Raw genomic sequence first — 22,383 nt, 5'->3', positions numbered from 1 at the left:
TATCATAAACATAAATATATGTATATATTCATACTGATCTAATGAGTCTTATGCTAATGCAAAACAAAATAATTTAGACTCCCAATAGGACGTTTGGTGACATGTAAATTAAGTCGAAATGCCTTCAAAATCTTGAAACTTAAATGAGGTGGGACTGACCCCCAAATTTTGGCCAAATTTTTATGAATCTTATGGATTTTTTTTCAAATTTTTTAGTCGAAATCATAGTGTTCTTTCTTAGAACATACATTTTCAAACTAAACTTTAATTTTATAATTCTATTGTATGTACCCTTATATTACAAGTACAGATTTATTTCAAGGAAGGTATGCACCAAATCCATTAGATTCTGATAAATGGTACTTTGCGTCTAACTTTCTTCTAAAAGCATAAACATTTTATATGTCATTCTAGATTTGCGCAACTGATTTTGGCTTCTCTTAATATATTAATAACTTTGTTATATTTTTAAAGGTAAACTACCTGGAAAATTATCATGGATAACCATCATACAAGGTAGTTCATCTTTATTTATATATAAATCAGACCCATTTACAGAAAATATAAAATAAATAACATTAAAGTTAAAATTTTAACTTAGTACTAAAATTATACAACCTAACGTTAATGGCACAAGATTTCGCCGAACATTTAGCCATTAATAACAAAATGGCAGTTTTCGTAGAGTCAGAACAGAAGATAACATTCTTCGATAACATTATAGAAGACACTAATTATGATCATCTTAAAGAATATATACACATCATGTTCTAATATTTGCAGAAATAAATTTTTAGACCGTAGTTTCGCCTCTTCCTTCTCCTTCGGAAACGGCCTCACTTACACAACTGTCACTGTCAGGTTTAAGTGTTACATCACTATTCACTGTTACGTCTAGCCCGTGGTCCTTACGAGGCATCCTATCTTTGTCTCTACTCGTTATTTGAGTGTAAAGTTCGTCTAATTCACTCGTAAACGACACCGGACTACTATCACGATTTACTTCAGGACAGCTTAATGCGGGGGTTGGCACGAATTTGCCTAATTTACGATTATTTTTTATAGTTTTACGCCATCCGGGATCGTAATTAACGTATTGACTCTCTAATGTCGAAACGTCTTCATTGCTGAAACTGATTTCGTTCGGACACATCGAAGACGGGGAAGGTGCGTACAAGCCGTGACTTCGTATACTAACTTCGGACATTTGGTAATTGGGGCAGTAAATGTCGCTTTCGTTTTCAAAACCTTGTTCGCTTGCGTTCGTGCTACACGTTTCGAAATCATATGTCGTCTTCGCCATAAAGAATGTATCTTTGTCGCTAATTTTTTCTTTCGATCCGTCCATATCTAAATCAGGATTTTGGAGTAAATGATCAATTTCTGTTAATCCAGCCTCTAGATTATGAGGTGTACTAGATTGATTGACATCATCACTGTTCATTGTACATTCTTCGGATATATCCTGTAACGATTTATCGATTGGTTCTTTACTTTCATGCGCCTTATTGGGTTGCAGGTAGTCAATGTATTGACCGAAACTCTCAGTGTCAGTTATTTCGTTAGTCGAACATAAAGCGCTATGTGTCTCCTGGAAAGATGTCATTTCGGAGTGTGTATTCAGCGTTTGATCAGAACATGTATGGGGCATTGCTATTTCCGAGGCAGAACTGTATTCTAAGCTACATTGTTGCGATATAGTCCGCATTTCAGGGTGCTCAGTAGCGTGACTCTGCAGGCATTCTTCAGAAACACTATTCCGTTGTCCATTTAAATTTTTCTGCACATTAGCTTTAACAATATGATGTTGCGGAACTTGAGTTTCTGGGACGTTTGTGTAAATGTTCACTACTTGTCCTCTGCCATGTTTGGGATCTTCGTTTTTGTTCCACGATTTTCTATCTGTCGAATAACTTTTGAATTTATCCTTTGATTCGTCCTCTAGTAAATTAGGATTCACGGTATTCCGAGGTTCCTTAATGCCGTTGTTAGATCTTTCAACGTGTTGATTTGTATTATTAATCTTAGTGCCACTGTTAATAAAACTTGCTACACCGTTGTAGGCTTCCTTACTGGGAAGAGGTAAGGAGGCATGAGAATCGTCGTCACAGTCCCTTCTTAGAGGTAGCTCTAGACAATTTCTCTTCATATTTTGCCTTTGTTTTTTAAAGAATTTCTTGGCTACATTCATTTGATTTGGATTATAAAATACTTCAGGACCTATCGTAGAGGCGTCTGGGTAAGTCATCATGGAGTTATTCGATCTATACTGCTGTCTATGTAACACTACTAGGTTTATGTTGGGTGTTTTACCGTTAGTGTTCTTATGATCTTTATGCAACGTTTGTCCGTTTAATTCCGCGCCAGCTTTGTAAGTTCCGCTGTTATTAGTTTTCGTATTCGTTCGATTAGAGCTCCTACTTCCTGACCTTGATCTGTTATCATTGGGAACATGTTGAGGCGATGTGGTCGATGTTTGGTTGCCCGGCAGTTTTTGTTGATTAGTATCGAAAACGCTTCTGTTCCTACAACACTGCTTGCTTGATTGTAAATAGCAATGCATTAAAGACCACTGCGCTCGTACATCGCTTCTCGCTATCCCATAGAAGAATAATATGAATGTACCCAAAATTGTGGCACAGACAGCGTAGACTATACTACAAATATCCTCCTGATAGGGCAGATAGGCTGGTAAAGGTCTGTAAACCGCAATCGCTCCGCAAGTCCAAACAGACATATACAAACACAACACAATGACTTGAGCTCTTAACTGTATTATAGGAGCGTGTTCGATATCATCTATTTCTGAATCGATTCCAGACTTTATACTCCGTCTCTCTGCACCCTCATTGGCCGGATTCGGCTCCCACATTTCTAAATCAACATTTTCCGTCGCCTGTGTGCCTTCCGATAGTTGCACGTTCATATTTCGTATCGTACATCGTATCAAAAGGAAAAGAATCATAAGGAACATAAGCAGTATCCCGCCAGGAATAAACAGTGCACTCAAAGCGGGCGCAGTGCTGAGAAAACATTGAGAATATCCTGCGTAATCTTTTAAATTAACAGCTCCAGAAATACCACACACAATGAGAGCGATACCCCAGCCGACTAAATAAAGTCCTAATATTGGTTTCTGTACTGGCACATCCAATGGAAGATCATCATCGGGCGTTCTAACTGGATTATGAGTCTTCGTCACCCATTTGTACATATTGCTAGCCGATACACACATCCATAATAAACAAGACAGTGATAGGTAATGTATCAATAATCCCAATATTTGGCACAACTTAACGTCTTCCGTCTGGTAAATGCCCAAAGTATACATGAAGCAGAGGAGACCGATCGCGATCCAGGTGTTTATTAGGGCGTGTTTGTTCTTCTTAGCCATCTGTATAGCGGGATAACACATGATGTAGGTAAGTGTGGCACAACTCACGCAACCGATAAGGATAAGACTTCCGACATACACTGCCGGATGGGAAACTTTGAATCTCGCACCGTCAGTTCTAGCACCATATATACCTGTTTCAACGTTTTGCAAAAGTCCGACATAAGCCAGCTTTGTGCAGGTTATGATTATCATTTCAGATACTATGTGCGATATTTTGCAATCTGAAAATAAAAACATTGTTTTAATGTTACATATATAGAGATATAAGAAAAGGTGCCCATCCGAACCTCAGATAAACCGACTAACAATCCAAGTCACGATGTATGTTCCGATTAAAGGAAATGACTATAATACCTCAATTATAAAATTAAATTAACCAAAATAAAAATTTCTCAAATAAAGCGAATTATTTCTTAGTTTATTATGTAAAATGGGAAAAGACCAAATTAATTCATCTGGGCCCTAGCGACGCCACTTTATTACTACTCTACTCTACTCTGCCTACTCTACTCTATCCTTTTCTACTTTAACCCATTCTCTGCAGCGATAAAAATTACGCTTATTAACCAGGTGCGGGAAGGTTTTCGTCGCGAACGCCGATGGGCGTCCTCCACACCTCATTAGGATAATATGGAACGCCAAACGGCGTTTTCAGCATTGTGCAATAAAAATGATCATTCTAGCGCTAAAATCTTAGAAAAAACTACAAATACGCCAAACGTGTTGTACGTTCACGATCGTTTTTGGTGTAAAAAATAAATTAACATCAATTAGGTTTTTTTTGTGAAGTTTTTGGTCTTTAATAGTTGGATTGTGAAAATTTGGAGAATATGGTGATAAATGGTAAATAAATTATTTTAATTATATAATTATAATTTACTTTTAAACTACAGTCTCATATATTTTTATTTCAACTGATAACAACGGCTAAATTATCATTGTAAATTAATATCAGAGGTAGCAAACCTTTTGATTACTTTCAATTGTAAACGATTGAGAGACAAAAAATTGTAAGGATTTAATTATGAGTCATATGTTTTAGCGTATAAATAATTACGTAACTTGAAAATATAAATTTTTGTTTATAAGTATATCAGTTTGAAGTTTGTCTTAAAAGAAAGGTCTTGGACTCAAAACTAGTTTTACAAAAAGATTCAAGTCAATAGGACATAGTTTTTAAGATATTCCCGGAAATCTATATAGTTAACCCATTCGCAAATCCCACTCACAACATCAGACAAACCTTTTGATTACTTTTACTAACCGACTTCAAAAAAAGGAGGAGGTTACTCAATTCGACCGCATATTTTTTTTAATGTATGTTCAGGGATAACTCCGTCTTTTATGAACCGATTTTGATAATTTTTTTTTGTTGGAAAGGAGATATCCCTAGTTTGCTACCATGATAAGTAAACCAGGATCTGATGATGGGATCCCAGAGAAATCGAGGGAAACTTTCGAAAATCCGCATAACTTTTTACTGGATGTATGGATTTTAATGGTTTTTAATTTAATCGAAAGCCGATGTTTATCATGTGGTCACATTTAAATTTCATCGAGATCTGATTACAACTTTTGAAGAAATCTTTCATAATGCGTATTTACTTGACTAGTTTTTCGTCTACCTACGTTGTATTACTTGTCGATATAATTGAAGTCGGGGGGTGAAGTTGGTATTAGGTACGGGTGGGGGCGCTAAGAACCGAGCTTAGTGTCTTCTATAAAAAGCCCGTCTTCTGACTGCAGTGCTCTGATGGTGGAGCATAAGTATGCAGGTACCAACCAGTCCGATCTGTCCACGTCCACGTCGTACCCCCTGGGACCTTCTGCGCCCGTACTCTAAGTACGATCACCATCCCTTTCTCAGAGCGCAGATGCTAAGGACAAAGGGCGAAGGCGAGCAACCGGCGCCTTAAAACTGGTTTCAACTCGGAAGGGACGATACCTGAAAATAAACGGAGCTAGGTCTTGAGCTCAAAAGTGGCAGCCCCACTAAAGGCCTAGGACGCAGGGGGTTAATCACCCACTCGTCTGAACACAAACGATTGTGAAAGGAAAAGCAAAACTTACGGACCGGATTTTAAACCAACGACCTGGCTACTCAATAATGGCTAACGAATTTACCTTATGTACATGGAACTTAAGAACACTGTACAGACCAGCGGGCCTTCAACTTTTATGTCAACAACTTGCAAATCACAGGGCTGATATAACAGCGGTTCAGGAACTTAGATGGTTGGGACATGGCATTGTTAATAAATCAGATTTCGCCGTATATTATAGTTGTAATGAAAAACACCATACCTTTGGAACGGGTTTCGTCGTGAGCAAACGCCTAAAACATCTTGTAATTGATTTCCAACCAATTAATGAACGTATGTGTAAAATCAGACTTAAAGGTAAATTTCAAAATTACACAATCATTAATGTGCACGCTCCGACGGAAGATACTGACCTAGAAGAGAAGGAAAGATGGTATTCTGGTGTGGAGGGCGTGTATTCTAAATCTCCCAAAGGTGACATCAAGATTATAATTGGAGATATGAATGCAAAGGTAGGAAGAGAAAGTATGTATCGAGCAACGATAGGCTCCCACAGCCTACATGAAACATCTAACGACAATGGCATACGTCTCATTGATTTGGCAACTTCCCTAGGAATGGTCGTCGGCAGCACACGCTTTCCACACAAGAATATCCATAAGATAACGTGGGTCTCCGCGGATAACGTCACCCGAAACCAAATAGACCATATTTTGATAGACGGGAGACACTGCTCTAATCTTTTAGATGTCAGAAGCCATAGAGGAGCAAACATCGACTCCGATCACCATCTTGTTGTATGCAAAATAAGAGCACGAATATCACGCTACAAGTACACCAAAACTGTAAGAACGAAAAAGATTGACACAACAAGGCTAAAGAGCGAGCAGGATGTCAGACACAAATATATGGACACAGTTAACAGGGAACTTATGAAAGTGGGCGAAAGAAATAGCAACAGCATTGGCGATCCTGATAGCACCTGGCGGAAACTTAAGGAGGTTTTATATAAGGCCGCTGGTGAGATTCTGGGATTTGAGGAAAAACTGAAGCGTAACGACTGGTTTGATAATGAATGTCAGAAGGTCACTAATGAGAAAAATGATGCGTACAGATTAATGCAACAGAAGTACACTCGCAGGCGTAGAGAAGATTATAAGGAGCTAAGAAGAAGAGAAAAACGTCTACATAAGAAAAAGAAAAGATCGTACGAAGAACAAAAACTGCGGGAGATTGCATCTAGTTACACGCAAAAAGAAACTAGAAACTTCTACAACCAAGTGAATAGGGGACGGAAAGAATTCAAACCCAGAACCACAGCGTGTAGAAGTAAGACTGGACAGCTACTTAATGATAAAAATGAGATCGTTCAAAGATGGGCTGAATACTTTCGTGAACTCCTTAACAGCTCAGTGCAGACTCGTCCACTTTCTGTACCAGTACCTGAGGCTCTACTAAACGATCAACAGACAGATGAATCTTTGTACCCCACCATAGAAGATACTATACGAGCCATTCAATTCAGTAAAAATAACAAATCTCCGGGAATAGACGATATCCAAGGCGAGCTTATAAAGTATGCCGGAACTGGTTTCGAGAAGGAGTTTCACCACCTGGTTCTCCAGATTTGGAATGATGAAAAAATGCCTGATGATTGGAATACATCTGTTATCTGTCCCCTACATAAGAAAGGCGACATATTGGAGTGCAATAATTACCGAGGCATATCTCTCTTGAACACCGGTTATAAAGTTTTTGCCAATATGCTTTTCAATAAACTAAAGCCATATGTAGAATCCAGCTTGGGGGAGTATCAGTGTGGGTTCCGTCCAAACAGGTCCACAATAGACCAAATCTTCTCGCTTAGGCAGATCCTTGAGAAAACGTTTGAATACAACGTGAACACTCACCACCTTTTCGTAGACTTTAAGGCTGCCTATGACAATGTGCACAGAAGTTTCCTGTACCAGGCTATGATGGAGATCGGCATCCCAACAAAGCTCTGCGCCTGACGGAGATGACTCTTAGAAACTCTCAGAGCGTTGTCAGAGTTCAAACAAGTGTATCAGAACCGTTCAGAACCAATGACGGCTTAAGACAAGGGGATGTGCTCTCGTGCCTACTGTTCAACATCGCTCTCGACAAGTGTATTCGCGACTCAAAGATCGAGACCAAAGGCACTATCTACCACAAATCCGTTCAAATTCTAGGGTATGCGGATGACCTCGATGTGATAGGAAGATCTCTACCTGCAATGGAGAGTGCATACCTTGCTCTTGAAAAATCAGCTGTGGAGGCCGGTCTTCAAATTAACATGGCTAAGACTAAGTACCTGAAAGCGTCAAAAGACCAGCAAACCCTACTACAAGGAGTTAATATTGGCAATAACACCTTCGCTAACGTCAATCATTTCGTATACCTGGGATCTTTGGTAACCGATAACAACGATGTGTCTTCAGAAATAAGTAGAAGAATAATGGCGGCTAACAAGTGCTACTTCGGACTACTAAGATACTTACGTTCGAAACTCCTTTCAAGAAGCATAAAACTTCTCTTGTACAAAACCTTACTAAGGCCCATACTCACCTACGGTTCCGAATGTTGGGTGCTGAGCAAAAAAGACGAAAATTCCTTGTTGGTATTTGAGCGGAAAATACTAAGACGCATTTTCGGAGCTGTGATGGAAAATAAGAGATGGCGAACGCGTTATAACCACGAGCTATACCAAATGTACGATGAGCCAAATATAATTAAGACCATAAAGATTGGGCGCCTGCGTTGGGCAGGGCACGTATTGCGAATGGACGAGGCCAGAGTACCCAAGCGCCTTTTAGAAGGCCGACCGGAGGGCCGCAGAAGTCGAGGAAGGCCCAAGCTCAGATGGTTGGACGGCGTCGAACAGGACATCAAGACCTTGGGAATAACAAGTTGGAGAAGGAAAGCCTCTAACAGATCGGACTGGAGAGCTTTGCTGGACCAGGCTAAGGCCCACCCGCGGCTGTAATGCCTCAGATGATGATAATTCAAGTCGGGTTTTTCTTCGTTTGCCTGCAAACACAATTATAATACTAGTAGTGGACCCAGCAGAAGTTGTCCTGCCCGGAAAACAGCTACCAAATTTGATAGCTTACATACCGATAGCAGCGCCACCTACCGGGTTCAATTGAGATAAAAACTACCATATCTTCCAAGTTAGACAAAATTACCGATGCTTACAAAATTTGATAAAAATTGATTCAGTAGTTCCGGAGCTACATACAGATAGCAGCGCCACCTACCGGGTCCAATTGAGATTAAAATTACCATATCTTCCAAGTCAGACAAAATTACAGATGCTTACAAAACTTTAAACTTAAAAATGTAATTATTATTTATATTTTAATTTTTATTATATTTAAAAATTTAAATTTATTTATCTAATTTGAAAAAAAATGAGTAAAATATTAACTTAAGAAATTTAGGAAATATTGCAAAAAACATAATAGGTATATATTTAGAATCAAAGGTTGCTAACCCCTGAAAACGCCGTTAGGCGTCTTCCGCACCTAGGATAGAATTCGCAATTTTTCAAAAAGTTAAAATTTCTGAAACGGCGAGCAGTACCTTGTTGTATTTTTAAAAAAATGTGCTTATATTGCAAGTATATTTTTTTGTGACTTGTTTTCGCCAAGATAAAAGGAATTTAAAAAAAACGCCAACGGGCGTATTTCGCACCTCAATATTAAATAAAAAAAAAAACGCCGATAGGCGTCCGCCGCAGCGAATGGGTTAACCTACTCTAAACACTTCGCGGGTCAAATAGTCACCCGGGAACATGACGTTTGCAATTTCGTCGAAATATCGAGAATTCGAAAATCGAAAATAAAAGATCGGGTAAATAAATAGGGTGAAAGTGAAAGCCCCCCGCTCACCGTCGCCGCCGTCGGCCCAGCGGCGCGCGCGCGGCTCCCACACGGCGGCGCGCGCGTCCACGCCCGCGCCGCGCGCGCGCAGCGTCGCGATCACGGGCTCCAGCAGCGGCCCGCGCACCGACACGTTCGCTGCAACGGCGACATCGTATAGGCTAGGCTAGGCTATTTCAAAATCGTAACATCGTTTTAGACTATTTCAAATTTAAATACATATGTAGTTATAAGAAAAAATATCATGAATGTTAGCAAGTATTAATCGTGTACCCTTAGTAAAGTTTCATTTTTAGAAACTATGAAGTATGTGCAATGGTGCTGCCAACATAAACGTCAGATTTATAAATGCGTTTTAATTTAATTTTGTTTTAGACTATTTAAAATTTAAATACATATGTAGTTATAAGAAAATATCATGAATGTTAGCAATTATTAATCGTGTACCCTTAGTAAAGTTTCTAAAAATGTATTATAAGGTAAAGGTAATGCGGTACAATGAGACCAGTTTGATATAAATGAAATTTTTTAAAGGCATTAGATTATTATTATCTGTAATGTTTACAATAATATTACGTGTAAATAAATAAAAAAAAAATTTTACAATTATGTGGTGTCATGGTGGATTTTGAAAAAAAAAAATGTTGAATTTTATATATATTTTCTAGTTTCTTGATTTTTTTTTTTTTTTTTTGTTGTTAATTGGTTTTTAATTAAGTACATAAAAGTATTTAGGAAATTTGGTATTTTAGAAAATAACAAATACTGTAAAATAAAATAAATCAAACAAAATAATAATAATAAAACTTGCTAACATTCATGATATTTTCTTATAACTACATATGTATTTAAATTTTAAATAGTCTAAAACAAAATTAAATTAAAACGCATTTATAAATCTGACGTTTATGTTGGCAGCACCATTGCACATACTTCATAGTTTCTAAAACAAAATAAAAAAACCTGGCAGCTGTCAACTGAAATGACGCTTTTTTATCTTGTCATTAAATTTATTATTTTAAAATATATTTAAATATGAAAATACAATTAAAATATCACAAAAATGACTAATAACAAGAAGATAAAATGAATAAAGCCAGAGGACGACGCGCACAAAAAAGACCAAAGGTTCCATCGAGCTCCGAAACACAGTCGTTAACGACAGATGACGAATATCAAACACCGCCGTCCACCGCGGAATCGGATGCTTACGATGCTGACTCATCTACGAGAACATCTAACCGTCGACGAGTCATACGCCCGCCACCAGCTTGCTTGGAGGTTCAGGGACAATGCGCTCCCACAAGAAATCCCGCTGCCGGTGGTGCTGTGCGCCGCATGAGATGGACTCAAAAAATGAATGAGAGTGTCATGCGAGCGTACTATGAGGCGACAGGTGGGGGAATTAACCTCACTGCGTATCGTTCAACGATGTTGTCTCTGTTTCAGGCGCTTGAACCAACCGTCACCGTAACCGCACAACGACTATCGGATCAAGTACGAGCCATTCAGCGTTGTCACCTCCTGGATGAATCAGTACTTGAGCGGCTGCGTACAAATTTACCACAACTTAATACTGTTAGTCACATTCGTGATATACAAACATCACAAAAAGAGCAAAGAGAGGTAATAAATTTTAATATAAATCATATATCTCCTAACAGTGTTGATTTGTCGGTAAACGAACAGGATAATGAGCCTATGAGGAGAGCTTTGGAGGATGCTATTTTGAAATATAGATTCTTGCCACCAAATATTAGGCCACAGCTACCTCGTTTGCCTATTCACAGACGTAATTTGGCTTTAGTAGGTGTTATGGATAAAATTTTACAACCATATTTAGACAGCACTCAAAATTTATCCGATACTCACTCACTTCTGTACTGTGGAGCTGCAGCTGTTTGTAATGTAGCTAATGTGAAGTTTAAATCAAATAAAATTACTTTACCATCCCATACAGCTCCAGCTTGGCAGGCCAGAATTGAAAAACGAATAAATTTAACCAGAACACTAATAGCCAAATTAACATGTTTCAGGGCAGGTAACAGGCGTCCAAAAATCATGCGGTTTGTACACCAGGCTTTTGCGGGTACAAATATAAGATCCAACGAGTACATAACATCAGTCTCAGACCGCATAGATTTTCTGAAGCAAAAACTCTGTGCATGGGCAAAACGCATTAAGAGGTATAAAAAACGCAGGGATCGATATCATCAAAATAGCATATTTCAAAGCGACCAACGAAAGGTATACAGGAATTGGGAACAGGGCACTACTAATGTGGTCAATGGTAATTTACCGACCCGAGAATCGATAAATAATTTTTGGCGAAATATTTGGTCGAACCCTATTGACCACATTGAGAGTGATTGGATGGATGTTGTCAGGAGGAGGTGCAGCTCACTTCCACAAATGGAACAAATTAAAATAAATTCAGAAGATATAAGTTATGCAATCCGTTCAACTTCGAATTGGAAATGTCCTGGACTGGACGGATTGCATAACTTTTGGCTTAAATGGTTTCGTAGTTCGCACCCCATCCTGGCATCACAATTTCAAAACGCAATTTCAACTAATACTTTACCAAAATTTATGACGACTGGTACCACATTCCTGTTATACAAATCGGGATGTACCGCTGATCCTAAAAACTACCGTCCTATAACTTGCTTACCCACCATCTATAAGCTACTTACATCTGTTCTCGTCACAAAAATTACAAAACATATTACTACAAATAATATTTTGGCTACGACTCAGAACGGATGTAAGTCTGGTAGTCGCGGTACCAAGGAACTTCTCCTCATAGACATGACCATATGCCAACAGGTACGTCGAAACCGGAAAAATCTGGCTGCCGCTTGGATTGACTACAAGAAAGCGTATGATTCAGTGCCTCATACATGGCTTATGAAAGTAATGGAGCTATACAAAATTGATGCTGCTTTGTGCTCTTTTCTGAGTACGTGTATGAGACAGTGGAACACTTTTTTACGTCATCCGGGTGCGGTTGATGTTTCAGGATCGACTGAACCGATAAGGATTATGCGGGGTATTTTTCAAGGTGATAGTTTGAGTCCATTGTGGTTTTGTCTAGCCTTGAACCCTTTAAGCACTTTATTAGAGGATTCAAGGTTGGGCTTTCACCTTCGTAGAGGAAGCAAAGCAATCTCTCACCTACTTTATATGGATGATTTGAAGCTTTTCGCATCCAAACTACCAGACTTATACAAGTTGTTAAAAATAACAGAAACCTTTAGCACTTGTATAAGAATGGAGTTTGGTGTGGATAAATGCGCTGTCATCCATGTAGAAAGAGGAAGAACTGTATCATCACAAAATTTAAAACTTAACAACTCTTTGTCTTTTAGATCTCTCAACGAAGGTGAAACCTATAAATATCTCGGAATGTCAGAGGCATTGGGCATTGATGACGGAGCCATGAAACAACTGGTAAAGGAACGATTCTTTGGCCGGCTGAAGAAAGTTCTCAATAGCTTTCTTTCGGGCGGTAACAAGGTGCGTGCCTTTAACAGTTGGGTTATGCCCTTAATCGTTTATACCTTTGGCATTTTGAGATGGACTCAAACGGAATTAGATACTCTTGATCGCCAAGTCCGTAAACTGTTAACAGCGTACCGAATACACCATCCTCGATCGTCTGTGATGAGATTATACATCCCACGAAAATGTGGGGGTCGTGGCTTTTTAAACGCTAAAAATCTCCACAATCGTGAGGTGTATAATCTCAGACAGTACTTTTTAAATATGAAAAGCGATATGCACATGGACGTTGTTGCAGTTGATAGGGGCTTTACTCCGCTGTCCTTAGGCAAAGAGAAATGGCGTAAGCCTATAGTAATGCGTACCGTTGATCGCGTGGCCGTATGGAAGAGCAAGGAATTACATGGCCGGTTCTACAAAGTTCTGACAGACCCAGATATAGACCAGCCCAGCTCTATATCCTGGTTACAACACGGGAACCTCTTCGGAGAAACCGAAGGTTTTGTCTGTGCAATTATGGACGAAGTTATTAAGACGAATAACTACCGGAAACATATCATGAAAGACGGAACTCCAGACATATGCCGGGCTTGCCATAAGCCTGGAGAATCCATTAGACATGTTGTTTCCGGTTGTATTCATCTTGCTAACGGTGAGTACTTGCACAGACATAACCAAGTAGCCAGGATTATACACCAACAACTTGCTATTCGATACGGCCTCGTTGAAAATGAGTTGCCTTATTATAGGTATAGCCCAACGCCATTTCTTGAGAATGGTCGTGCATTGCTCTACTGGGATCGATCTATTGTCACTGACAGGTTTATTGCAGCCAATAAACCTGATATAGTGCTAGTAGACCGATCAGCGCGCCGAGCAATTATTGTTGACATTACAGTTCCACATGACGATAATCTCGTAAAGGCCGAAAAAGAAAAATTAAGTAAATATTTAGACCTTGCCCACGAAATTACCGGCATGTGGAATGTAGACTCAACAATAATTGTTCCTATTGTTGTATCGGTTAATGGTCTATTCGCGAAGAGTTTCGACCAACACCTTAAGAAACTCTCACTTGACTGTTGGATCAAGGGTCGGATTCAAAAGGCAGTGTTGCTTGAAACGGCCCGCATTGTGAGGAGGTTCCTCAGCCTGGAGCCTTAACTACCGGTGGCCTGGGCCTCAACCTGTCACCGGAGGACTACTATTTTTATATTTTTAAATATTTTTATTTGTCTTTTTTATAAATATATTTAAAAATGTAATCATAAGAAAATATATTGAATAATAATAATTCATACTATTAAGTGAAATAAAAAATCATATGTCTTTATTTATTTTTGTCGACAGTATAAAATTACGTAAATATTTTAAAAAAAGTTTACTAAATATTTTAGTTTTACAAACGTCATATTATACAGTCGTGTGCCTGATATTACGTCACTTCCGTTATATATTTTTCTTACGGTTTTAGTATCACATTTTTTTTTCAGTTCGGTCGCCCAGCCAAATGTCAAGCCTACCGTAAGGAACTTCGTTCCAAATATTAATCACCGGAATGTAAATACGCGCATAGCTTCTGATAAATCTCTTTTATGTGTTCATTATCGTTCGTTATTGGCATTATAAGGTCCTAAGGGCTACAAGTTTTTTTTTTTTTTTTTTATTTATTTATTTATTTTTATTAAAATTTGAGAAAGATCTTTTAAAAGGTTAAAGAGCTTAAGTTATTTATAAATGTAAGCATACTAGTAAGGTTTATTTAATTTAAAAATACACTTTATAATAACTTACTTAGTTGAAATCCAATCACTGGCGATGTAATTTCCATATTTATATCCTCTCGTTTAGTACTTCTCCCATAATAATCCTTAGACCGATGTCCAGGCAGGTGATCGTCGTCCATCGCGGGTAACAACGGAAGCAAGGAGGCATCTTCATACATTGCTATGACGAGATCATGAGGCTTGGTGTGCAAAAGTGTTCCATACTCCGTCGTACTATAGAGGAGGGACAGTGGTATCTGAAATTTGGGAATCTCTAATTTAATGGTCAAATTCTTAAACACAAATCTACCTGTTTTATTTCTATTGGCTTGAAAAATTTTAACAAGTACTATAGACGGATACATTTATTTTTAACCGACTTCCAAAAAAGGAGGAGGTTCTCAATTCGACTGTATTTTTTTTTTTTTTATTTTATGTATGTTACATCAGAACTTTTGACCGTGTGGACCGATTTCGACAAATTTTGTTTTAATCGAAAGGTGGTGTGTGCCAATTGGTCCCATTTAAATTTATTTGCGATCTAACAACTACTTTTCGAGTTATATCTAATAATGCGTTTTTACTTGACGCTTTTTTCGTCGACCTACGTTGTATTATACCGCATAACTTTCTACTGGATGTACCGATTTTGATAATTCTTTTTTTGTTGGAAAGGGGATATCCCTAGTTTGGTACCGTGATAAGGAAACCAGGATCTGATGATGGGATCCTAGAGAAATCGAGGGAAACTCTCGAAAATCCGTAATAACTTTTTACTGGGTGTACCGATTTTGATAATTTTTAATTTAATCGAAAGCTGATATTTATCATATAGTCACATATAAATTTTATCGAGATCTGATAACTACTTTTTGAGTAATCTTTGATAACGCGTAGTTGCTTGACTATTTTTTCGTCGATCTACGTTGTATTACTTGTCGATGTAATTGAAGTCGGTTTTTTTTTTCGTTTGCGAGCAAACACAATTATTTCTTTACCAATAGACAATTTCAACAGGGTAGGTAAATAGCAATAAATTATGAGACAACCTCGCGACAATTGTACTATTCAGTATTTTTTAAAGCCTCAAAATGCGAGCAGTCGCCTAAAACACTGACGGTTTGCGAGTTCGATTCTCGCTCAGGATGGGTTTTTGTATTTGTACAAATATTTTTTCCCGATTTAGCCGTTTGTCTATATGGGTCTTCCCTCTGTGCCTCGGAGAGCACGTGAAGCCGTCGGTCCCGGTTTTTATCACAAATATTTGATAGCGATCATTACTCATAGTAGGCAATATAACCGCCAACCCGCAGTGGAGCAGTGTGGTGGATTAAACTTCAATCCTTCTACTAAATGGAGAAAGAGGCCTATGTCCAGCAGTGGGATATTACAGGCTGAAGCGTAAAGACAGATATAGACAATTATACTATTCGATATTTTGCAAAGCCTCGGAGGCGTTGGTCCACTTCAGTTATAACGCACGCGCACGAACACACACACACAGTCACACGAACACACACACACACACAGTCACACGAACACACACACACACAGTCACACGAACACACAGTCACACGAACACACACACACACACAGTCACACGAGCACACAGTCACATGAGCACACAGTCACACGAACACACACAGTCACACGAACACACAGTCACACGAACACACAGTCACACGAACACACAGTCACACGAACACACAGTCACACGAACACACAGTCACACGAACACACAGTCACACGAACACACACGCACGCCCGCGACCCACCTGCACGCTGGCGTGTATGAGCGCGCCGGACGCCCGCGAGAGCGCGCTGCGGTGCGCCACGGTGCGGTTGGTGGTGGAGCAGTGCAGGCGCGGCGGCTGCTCCGGGGCCACGCTGTACCACACAGACACACACACACACACGCACGCGACCCACCTGCACGCTGGCGTGTATGAGCGCGCCGGACGCCCGCGAGAGCGCGCTGCGGTGCGCCACGGTGCGGTTGGTGGTGGAGCAGTGCAGGCGCGGCGGCTGCTCCGGGGCCACGCTGTACCACACAGACACACACACACACACGCACGCGACCCACCTGCACGCTGGCGTGTATGAGCGCGCCGGACGCCCGCGAGAGCGCGCTGCGGTGCGCCACGGTGCGGTTGGTGGTGGAGCAGTGCAGGCGCGGCGGCTGCTCCGGGGCCACGCTGTACCACACAGACACACACACACACACGCACGCGACCCACCTGCACGCTGGCGTGTATGAGCGCGCCGGACGCCCGCGAGAGCGCGCTGCGGTGCGCCACGGTGCGGTTGGTGGTGGAGCAGTGCAGGCGCGGCGGCTGCTCCGGGGCCACGCTGTACCACACAGACACACACACACACACGCACGCGACCCACCTGCACGCTGGCGTGTATGAGCGCGCCGGACGCCCGCGAGAGCGCGCTGCGGTGCGCCACGGTGCGGTTGGTGGTGGAGCAGTGCAGGCGCGGCGGCTGCTCCGGGGCCACGCTGTACCACACAGACACACACACACACACGCACGCGACCCACCTGCACGCTGGCGTGTATGAGCGCGCCGGACGCCCGCGAGAGCGCGCTGCGGTGCGCCACGGTGCGGTTGGTGGTGGAGCAGTGCAGGCGCGGCGGCTGCTCCGGGGCCACGCTGTACCACACAGACACACACACACACACGCACGCGACCCACCTGCACGCTGGCGTGTATGAGCGCGCCGGACGCCCGCGAGAGCGCGCTGCGGTGCGCCACGGTGCGGTTGGTGGTGGAGCAGTGCAGGCGCGGCGGCTGCTCCGGGGCCACGCTGTACCACACAGACACACACACACACACGCACGCGACCCACCTGCACGCTGGCGTGTATGAGCGCGCCGGACGCCCGCGAGAGCGCGCTGCGGTGCGCCACGGTGCGGTTGGTGGTGGAGCAGTGCAGGCGCGGCGGCTGCTCCGGGGCCACGCTGTACCACACAGACACACACACACACACGCACGCGACCCACCTGCACGCTGGCGTGTATGAGCGCGCCGGACGCCCGCGAGAGCGCGCTGCGGTGCGCCACGGTGCGGTTGGTGGTGGAGCAGTGCAGGCGCGGCGGCTGCTCCGGGGCCACGCTGTACCACACAGACACACACACACACACGCACGCGACCCACCTGCACGCTGGCGTGTATGAGCGCGCCGGACGCCCGCGAGAGCGCGCTGCGGTGCGCCACGGTGCGGTTGGTGGTGGAGCAGTGCAGGCGCGGCGGCTGCTCCGGGGCCACGCTGTACCACACAGACACACACACACACACGCACGCGACCCACCTGCACGCTGGCGTGTATGAGCGCGCCGGACGCCCGCGAGAGCGCGCTGCGGTGCGCCACGGTGCGGTTGGTGGTGGAGCAGTGCAGGCGCGGCGGCTGCTCCGGGGCCACGCTGTACCACACAGACACACACACACACACGCACGCGACCCACCTGCACGCTGGCGTGTATGAGCGCGCCGGACGCCCGCGAGAGCGCGCTGCGGTGCGCCACGGTGCGGTTGGTGGTGGAGCAGTGCAGGCGCGGCGGCTGCTCCGGGGCCACGCTGTACCACACAGACACACACACACACACGCACGCGACCCACCTGCACGCTGGCGTGTATGAGCGCGCCGGACGCCCGCGAGAGCGCGCTGCGGTGCGCCACGGTGCGGTTGGTGGTGGAGCAGTGCAGGCGCGGCGGCTGCTCCGGGGCCACGCTGTACCACACGCACGTCACGCCACTGAAGCCCTCGCCCACTGGGAATCGTTCCACTGCTAAGTTTATCTGAAACAATATCGCGACTAATCATGCACTGCTCGATAGGCTACCTTCCTATCGGGTGCATTCCTGTAACTTGGGTCCCAACCCCAAGTACTTCTGAAAGGGGACAGAGACAAACTTTCTAACATTCCATGGATTCACCGTACAGGTGCCGGGTCCATCGTGTGGCAGAAGGAGAAACTCGGAGCAGTTCCCAGGACTTGCGACCTAGGTGTAGGTTTAAGGAGGCCGCCTTTGAGATACGCATCAAATTCACTGCTCGAATTTCCCGCCCTGCCTAGCCAAATTTGGTAGGAACCTGTTAGTGCAGCCTTAGACACTCGTTCAAAAATAGAACTTACTGCAGTTCTCGACAGACCCTGGTCTTTCAGAAGATTGTAGAGATTTTGCTGGTATACCTCTCGCTCCTACTTCTACCACATATAAATTAACCAAATAACCATTTTTGTTAAGTTCGTTTGTTAGGTCGTAATATTTATTTAATTGTATTGTGTGGTCTTTAGGAATGTTGGTTTCCCACAGTACTATGTGAATTGCCCATTCGAACTTATTCCCAAATAATTGAACATTATCGATTACTTCCCCATCCCTAATTCTGACTTTTAAGTTTTTAAACACTTTTTAATATCATATCAAAAATCGACGTTCCAGCGGGGATCAAACCTGCATCTCCGACTGACCGTGTTGGTGCTCTAGCCAATTAAGTTTTTAGTTTTTGTTCATTTTAATTAACAACCATATTTCTATATTACATTTTCTCACATTCAACTTAATTTGGATCTACAAATATGAAGTGCATTGAAGAAAATGATAGAGTGAAGTTCCCCAAATGATACCCAAACTGGTTGGACTGATGTTCCCTATCTAGCTCAAAATTGGATTAACAGTTATGATTGTACATCCCAAACCATTCTTAATATCGAGTGGGTGACCCACAATTGCATTTCTTACTCCATTCCTTGATTCTCCTTTAAAACTTTAAAACCCATAGCAGAGCTTGGCGAAACTCCAGAGATATTTCGAAGAGAGAGACAATACAAATTGACCTCCGCTTAATTAACCCCAGGACGGATTAATTGTACATTCGATGGCCAGAAGAGTCAATAATAGTCCTTAAATAGGCAAATTCTGCTGTCATCAGCAAGTTTTCAGGATGACGAGCGAAAGAAGCGGTGGCCACATTGTTCAAACAACAATTCGACCTTACCATATTGCGAGCATTACAGACATCCGTAAGGTAACCGCTTACCACATGATAGAGTTTACCATAGCTTATAAGAAACACCGGAAGCATTTCAAGTGACCCTACCCCCAACCTTCACCAAAAGCTCTGGCTACCTTAGATGAACAGACGACTATTTGAGAACAGTGTTATACTCTACGTTCAACTTACCTTATGTCCTTGTACGTTACTAGTGTAGGCTGATATCTCTTCCGCAGCTCTTAACATATCTGTGCATGCTCCGTACTTTGTCTCTGCTTGTGACATAACTTGAGTGGAAATGTTCATAGCCGAGCTTATAACGTCTAGCAATGTGGAACCTAAATAAAAATTAAAAGTAACTATCATACCTAGTTAACAAAAAAAAAATACATATAAATTGAATACATAAAATAAAATTAATACAATCGCATTTAAAAATATTTTTGTACACATCTTACCATAGAGTCAACACTTAATTATTATTGTAATCAGTAATTTTGTACTGAATACTTTAAAAAAAAAGGGTACAAAAGTATTTATATGTACACAACATATTTACCCTTGAATGAACACCGTCTCATCAGTGTTATAGAATGAACTACATATAAAATAAAACTTTGTAACCACTTACCTAAATCGCTTTCCTCCGATATGTACTGCATATAATTCCTTATCGCTTTTGCAATAAACATTACATCATCGGGGTCTAATATCTCCACTAAAGGATATGTCTTCTCTTGAATCAACATAGCTAACCTTTCCGTGGCATTTAAAGCTGAATATTGCACTAGACTAACATTCAGTAACGCAAATTGCTGCAACAACTTTGTTATATTGCTTATATAGGAACATTCTGACGTGTTCGCTGGTCCCCAAGTTGAATTAGCATTACATGTTCTATAGGCTAAACCATAGCCATTGCGGCATGGTATAGATGCAGTATGATTTAACAATAATTGAGGCCAGGAGTACAACCCTTTATTATCTATAGTGTAGTTAGTTGAACAATACTTCGTTTGATTCGACAATACTAATACTTGTACTGTATAATTATGTCGTATATGATTTTGATCAGTGTACATACAAGTCCAATTACCATTGTGATGATTCGTAATGTTTGGAAAGTACACGGTCGTTTCCGCTAAACCTTCCTCTTGCATATCCGTACTTGTTAGGTTTACATCACATATTTCCAACATTGGGTGAACCCATTTTAGCTCATACTTAGCCATGACTGATGCAAATGGAGCATTACAGCTTAAAACCAGGGTATCACCTTCGAAAACCACTTGGTCGTGACTCGGTTTAACTATAAGAGTATTGGAGGGTAGTACACTTCCACATGCTGAGAGATCAAGGAAAATTTTTAGCTTTCGAACAGTTTTGTTAACCATGTTTTCTGGAAATGCACATTTAGGATTCCCTACTAGCTTCACACTTGTATTTCTAGACCAGTCTCCGACCCAGAGAAGTTCACAGTCACATATGAGAGGATTATCTGTTATGTCTCTGAAAATAAAATAAATAAATCTTATTTACTTTCGTAATTAAAGTAATTAAACTGTATTTGAAAGAAGAAATAAATATACATTTATTTATGTATATAGTATATACCACATAGATATAATTATATATCACAATAATTTTACAAATACCTTACAAATCGAAAAAAAAATTACAAGATAAATAATAGGCCACGGTTCGCTTAAACCGAAAATAAAAATCATCATATCAAAAATTTCGCTCTAGCAGGTACATCGTTCCATAGCTTAATTGGCTAGAGCGCCGACACGGTCAGTCGGAGACGCGGGTTCGAACCCCGCTGGAGCGGTAAATTTTTGATATGATATTCAAAAATATTTAGAATTCCTAATGTGTGGGTAACACAAAAATAAAATCGTACATATTAAATAATAGGTTTAACTTACATCTGTTTCAATCCAATGAGATAATCAAAAGTCCCCGAACTCAGAACTGAAATATGATTTTGAGACAGTATAAGTCTCTCGAGACTAACAAGCCCCTTAAAAATTTCTTTGTAAATATTACTGATCTGGTTGTGGGAAAGGTCGAGTCTCTGAAGCGATGTCATATTGTAGAAAGCATCTGATTCTATCAATGAGATTTGGTTTTTACTGAGATCTCTGGAAAATAAATTTAATTCAATAACTTTAGTAATATATCCAGAACTTATAAATATATGTGGTCTTTTTATCAACAATCTCACTTACAACTTCTGTAAATTAGGCAAGTAAAGTTCTCTGGATAATGTTGAAATGGCATTGGCTGACAAATTCCTGTAAAAGAAATTATAATAAATTAATTAATTGTTAATTTGAATCACAAACAAAAATAGTAATATTTATTGTTTTAATAGTAATGTTTATTGTTTACGTCTGTCAGACATGGAACACCTGTTATTCAGTATATTTATTGATTTAGGTTTGAGTAATGCATCGCTCGCGTATTATTTAAACAAATTGATGACTTACAAGCTTACGACAACAGTGTAGAGTTTGCTTAGATCTATTTCCTTGAGTTCGGTGATCTGTACGGGACTCCCGCCACATCTTAACTTCAAAAGTTCTCCTGGCTGCGGGTCGGAAGAGGCACTGTCGCTCGACCTGTTCCCTTTACAAGAACAAAGCGACGGACAGAAACCCAGCGACTCCCTCACGTACAGGAATAATACAAATATCGAGAAAAGCTTCATTTTGGCCATTTTCACATAAAATCGATGGCACAAAGCCAAATCCGAAAAATAATCA

At 41.2% G+C, this 22,383-nt stretch overlaps 1 protein-coding gene across 1 annotated transcript; it reads right to left on the bottom strand.

The window, feature by feature from the left end:
- Positions 1 to 22,328, bottom strand: LOC123658429 (adhesion G protein-coupled receptor A3). Its single transcript, XM_045593853.1, has 9 exons — positions 22,108 to 22,328; positions 21,847 to 21,912; positions 21,544 to 21,759; positions 20,247 to 21,124; positions 19,805 to 19,953; positions 18,235 to 18,414; positions 14,640 to 14,868; positions 9,351 to 9,479; positions 1 to 3,618 (listed from the first exon to the last, which is right to left on the bottom strand). Exons 1-9 carry the CDS (start codon positions 22,326 to 22,328, stop codon positions 794 to 796), a joined length of 4,893 nt encoding a protein of 1,630 aa, XP_045449809.1. The 3' UTR covers positions 1 to 793.
- Between the last annotated feature and the right edge of the window lie 55 nt (positions 22,329 to 22,383).

The sequence above is a fragment of the Melitaea cinxia genome, chromosome 12, assembly GCF_905220565.1.
Source record: "Melitaea cinxia chromosome 12, ilMelCinx1.1, whole genome shotgun sequence".
In the NCBI taxonomy this organism is placed as follows: domain Eukaryota; kingdom Metazoa; phylum Arthropoda; class Insecta; order Lepidoptera; family Nymphalidae; genus Melitaea; species Melitaea cinxia.
This window is presented reverse-complemented; position numbering and strand designations above follow the sequence as displayed.

Bases quoted from the DNA above. Each gene is read 5' to 3' on its own strand.
- LOC123658429 (XM_045593853.1), bottom strand. From the start codon at position 22,328: ATGAAGCTTTTCTCGATATTTGTATTATTCCTGTACGTGAGGGAGTCG. The intron at 21,913-22,107 runs GTAAGTCATCAA...TTTCTTTTACAG, and splicing joins TACACTGTTGTCGTAAGCTT to GAATTTGTCAGCCAATGCCA. The intron at 21,760-21,846 runs GTAAGTGAGATT...TTTATTTTCCAG, and splicing joins TTGCCTAATTTACAGAAGTT to AGATCTCAGTAAAAACCAAA.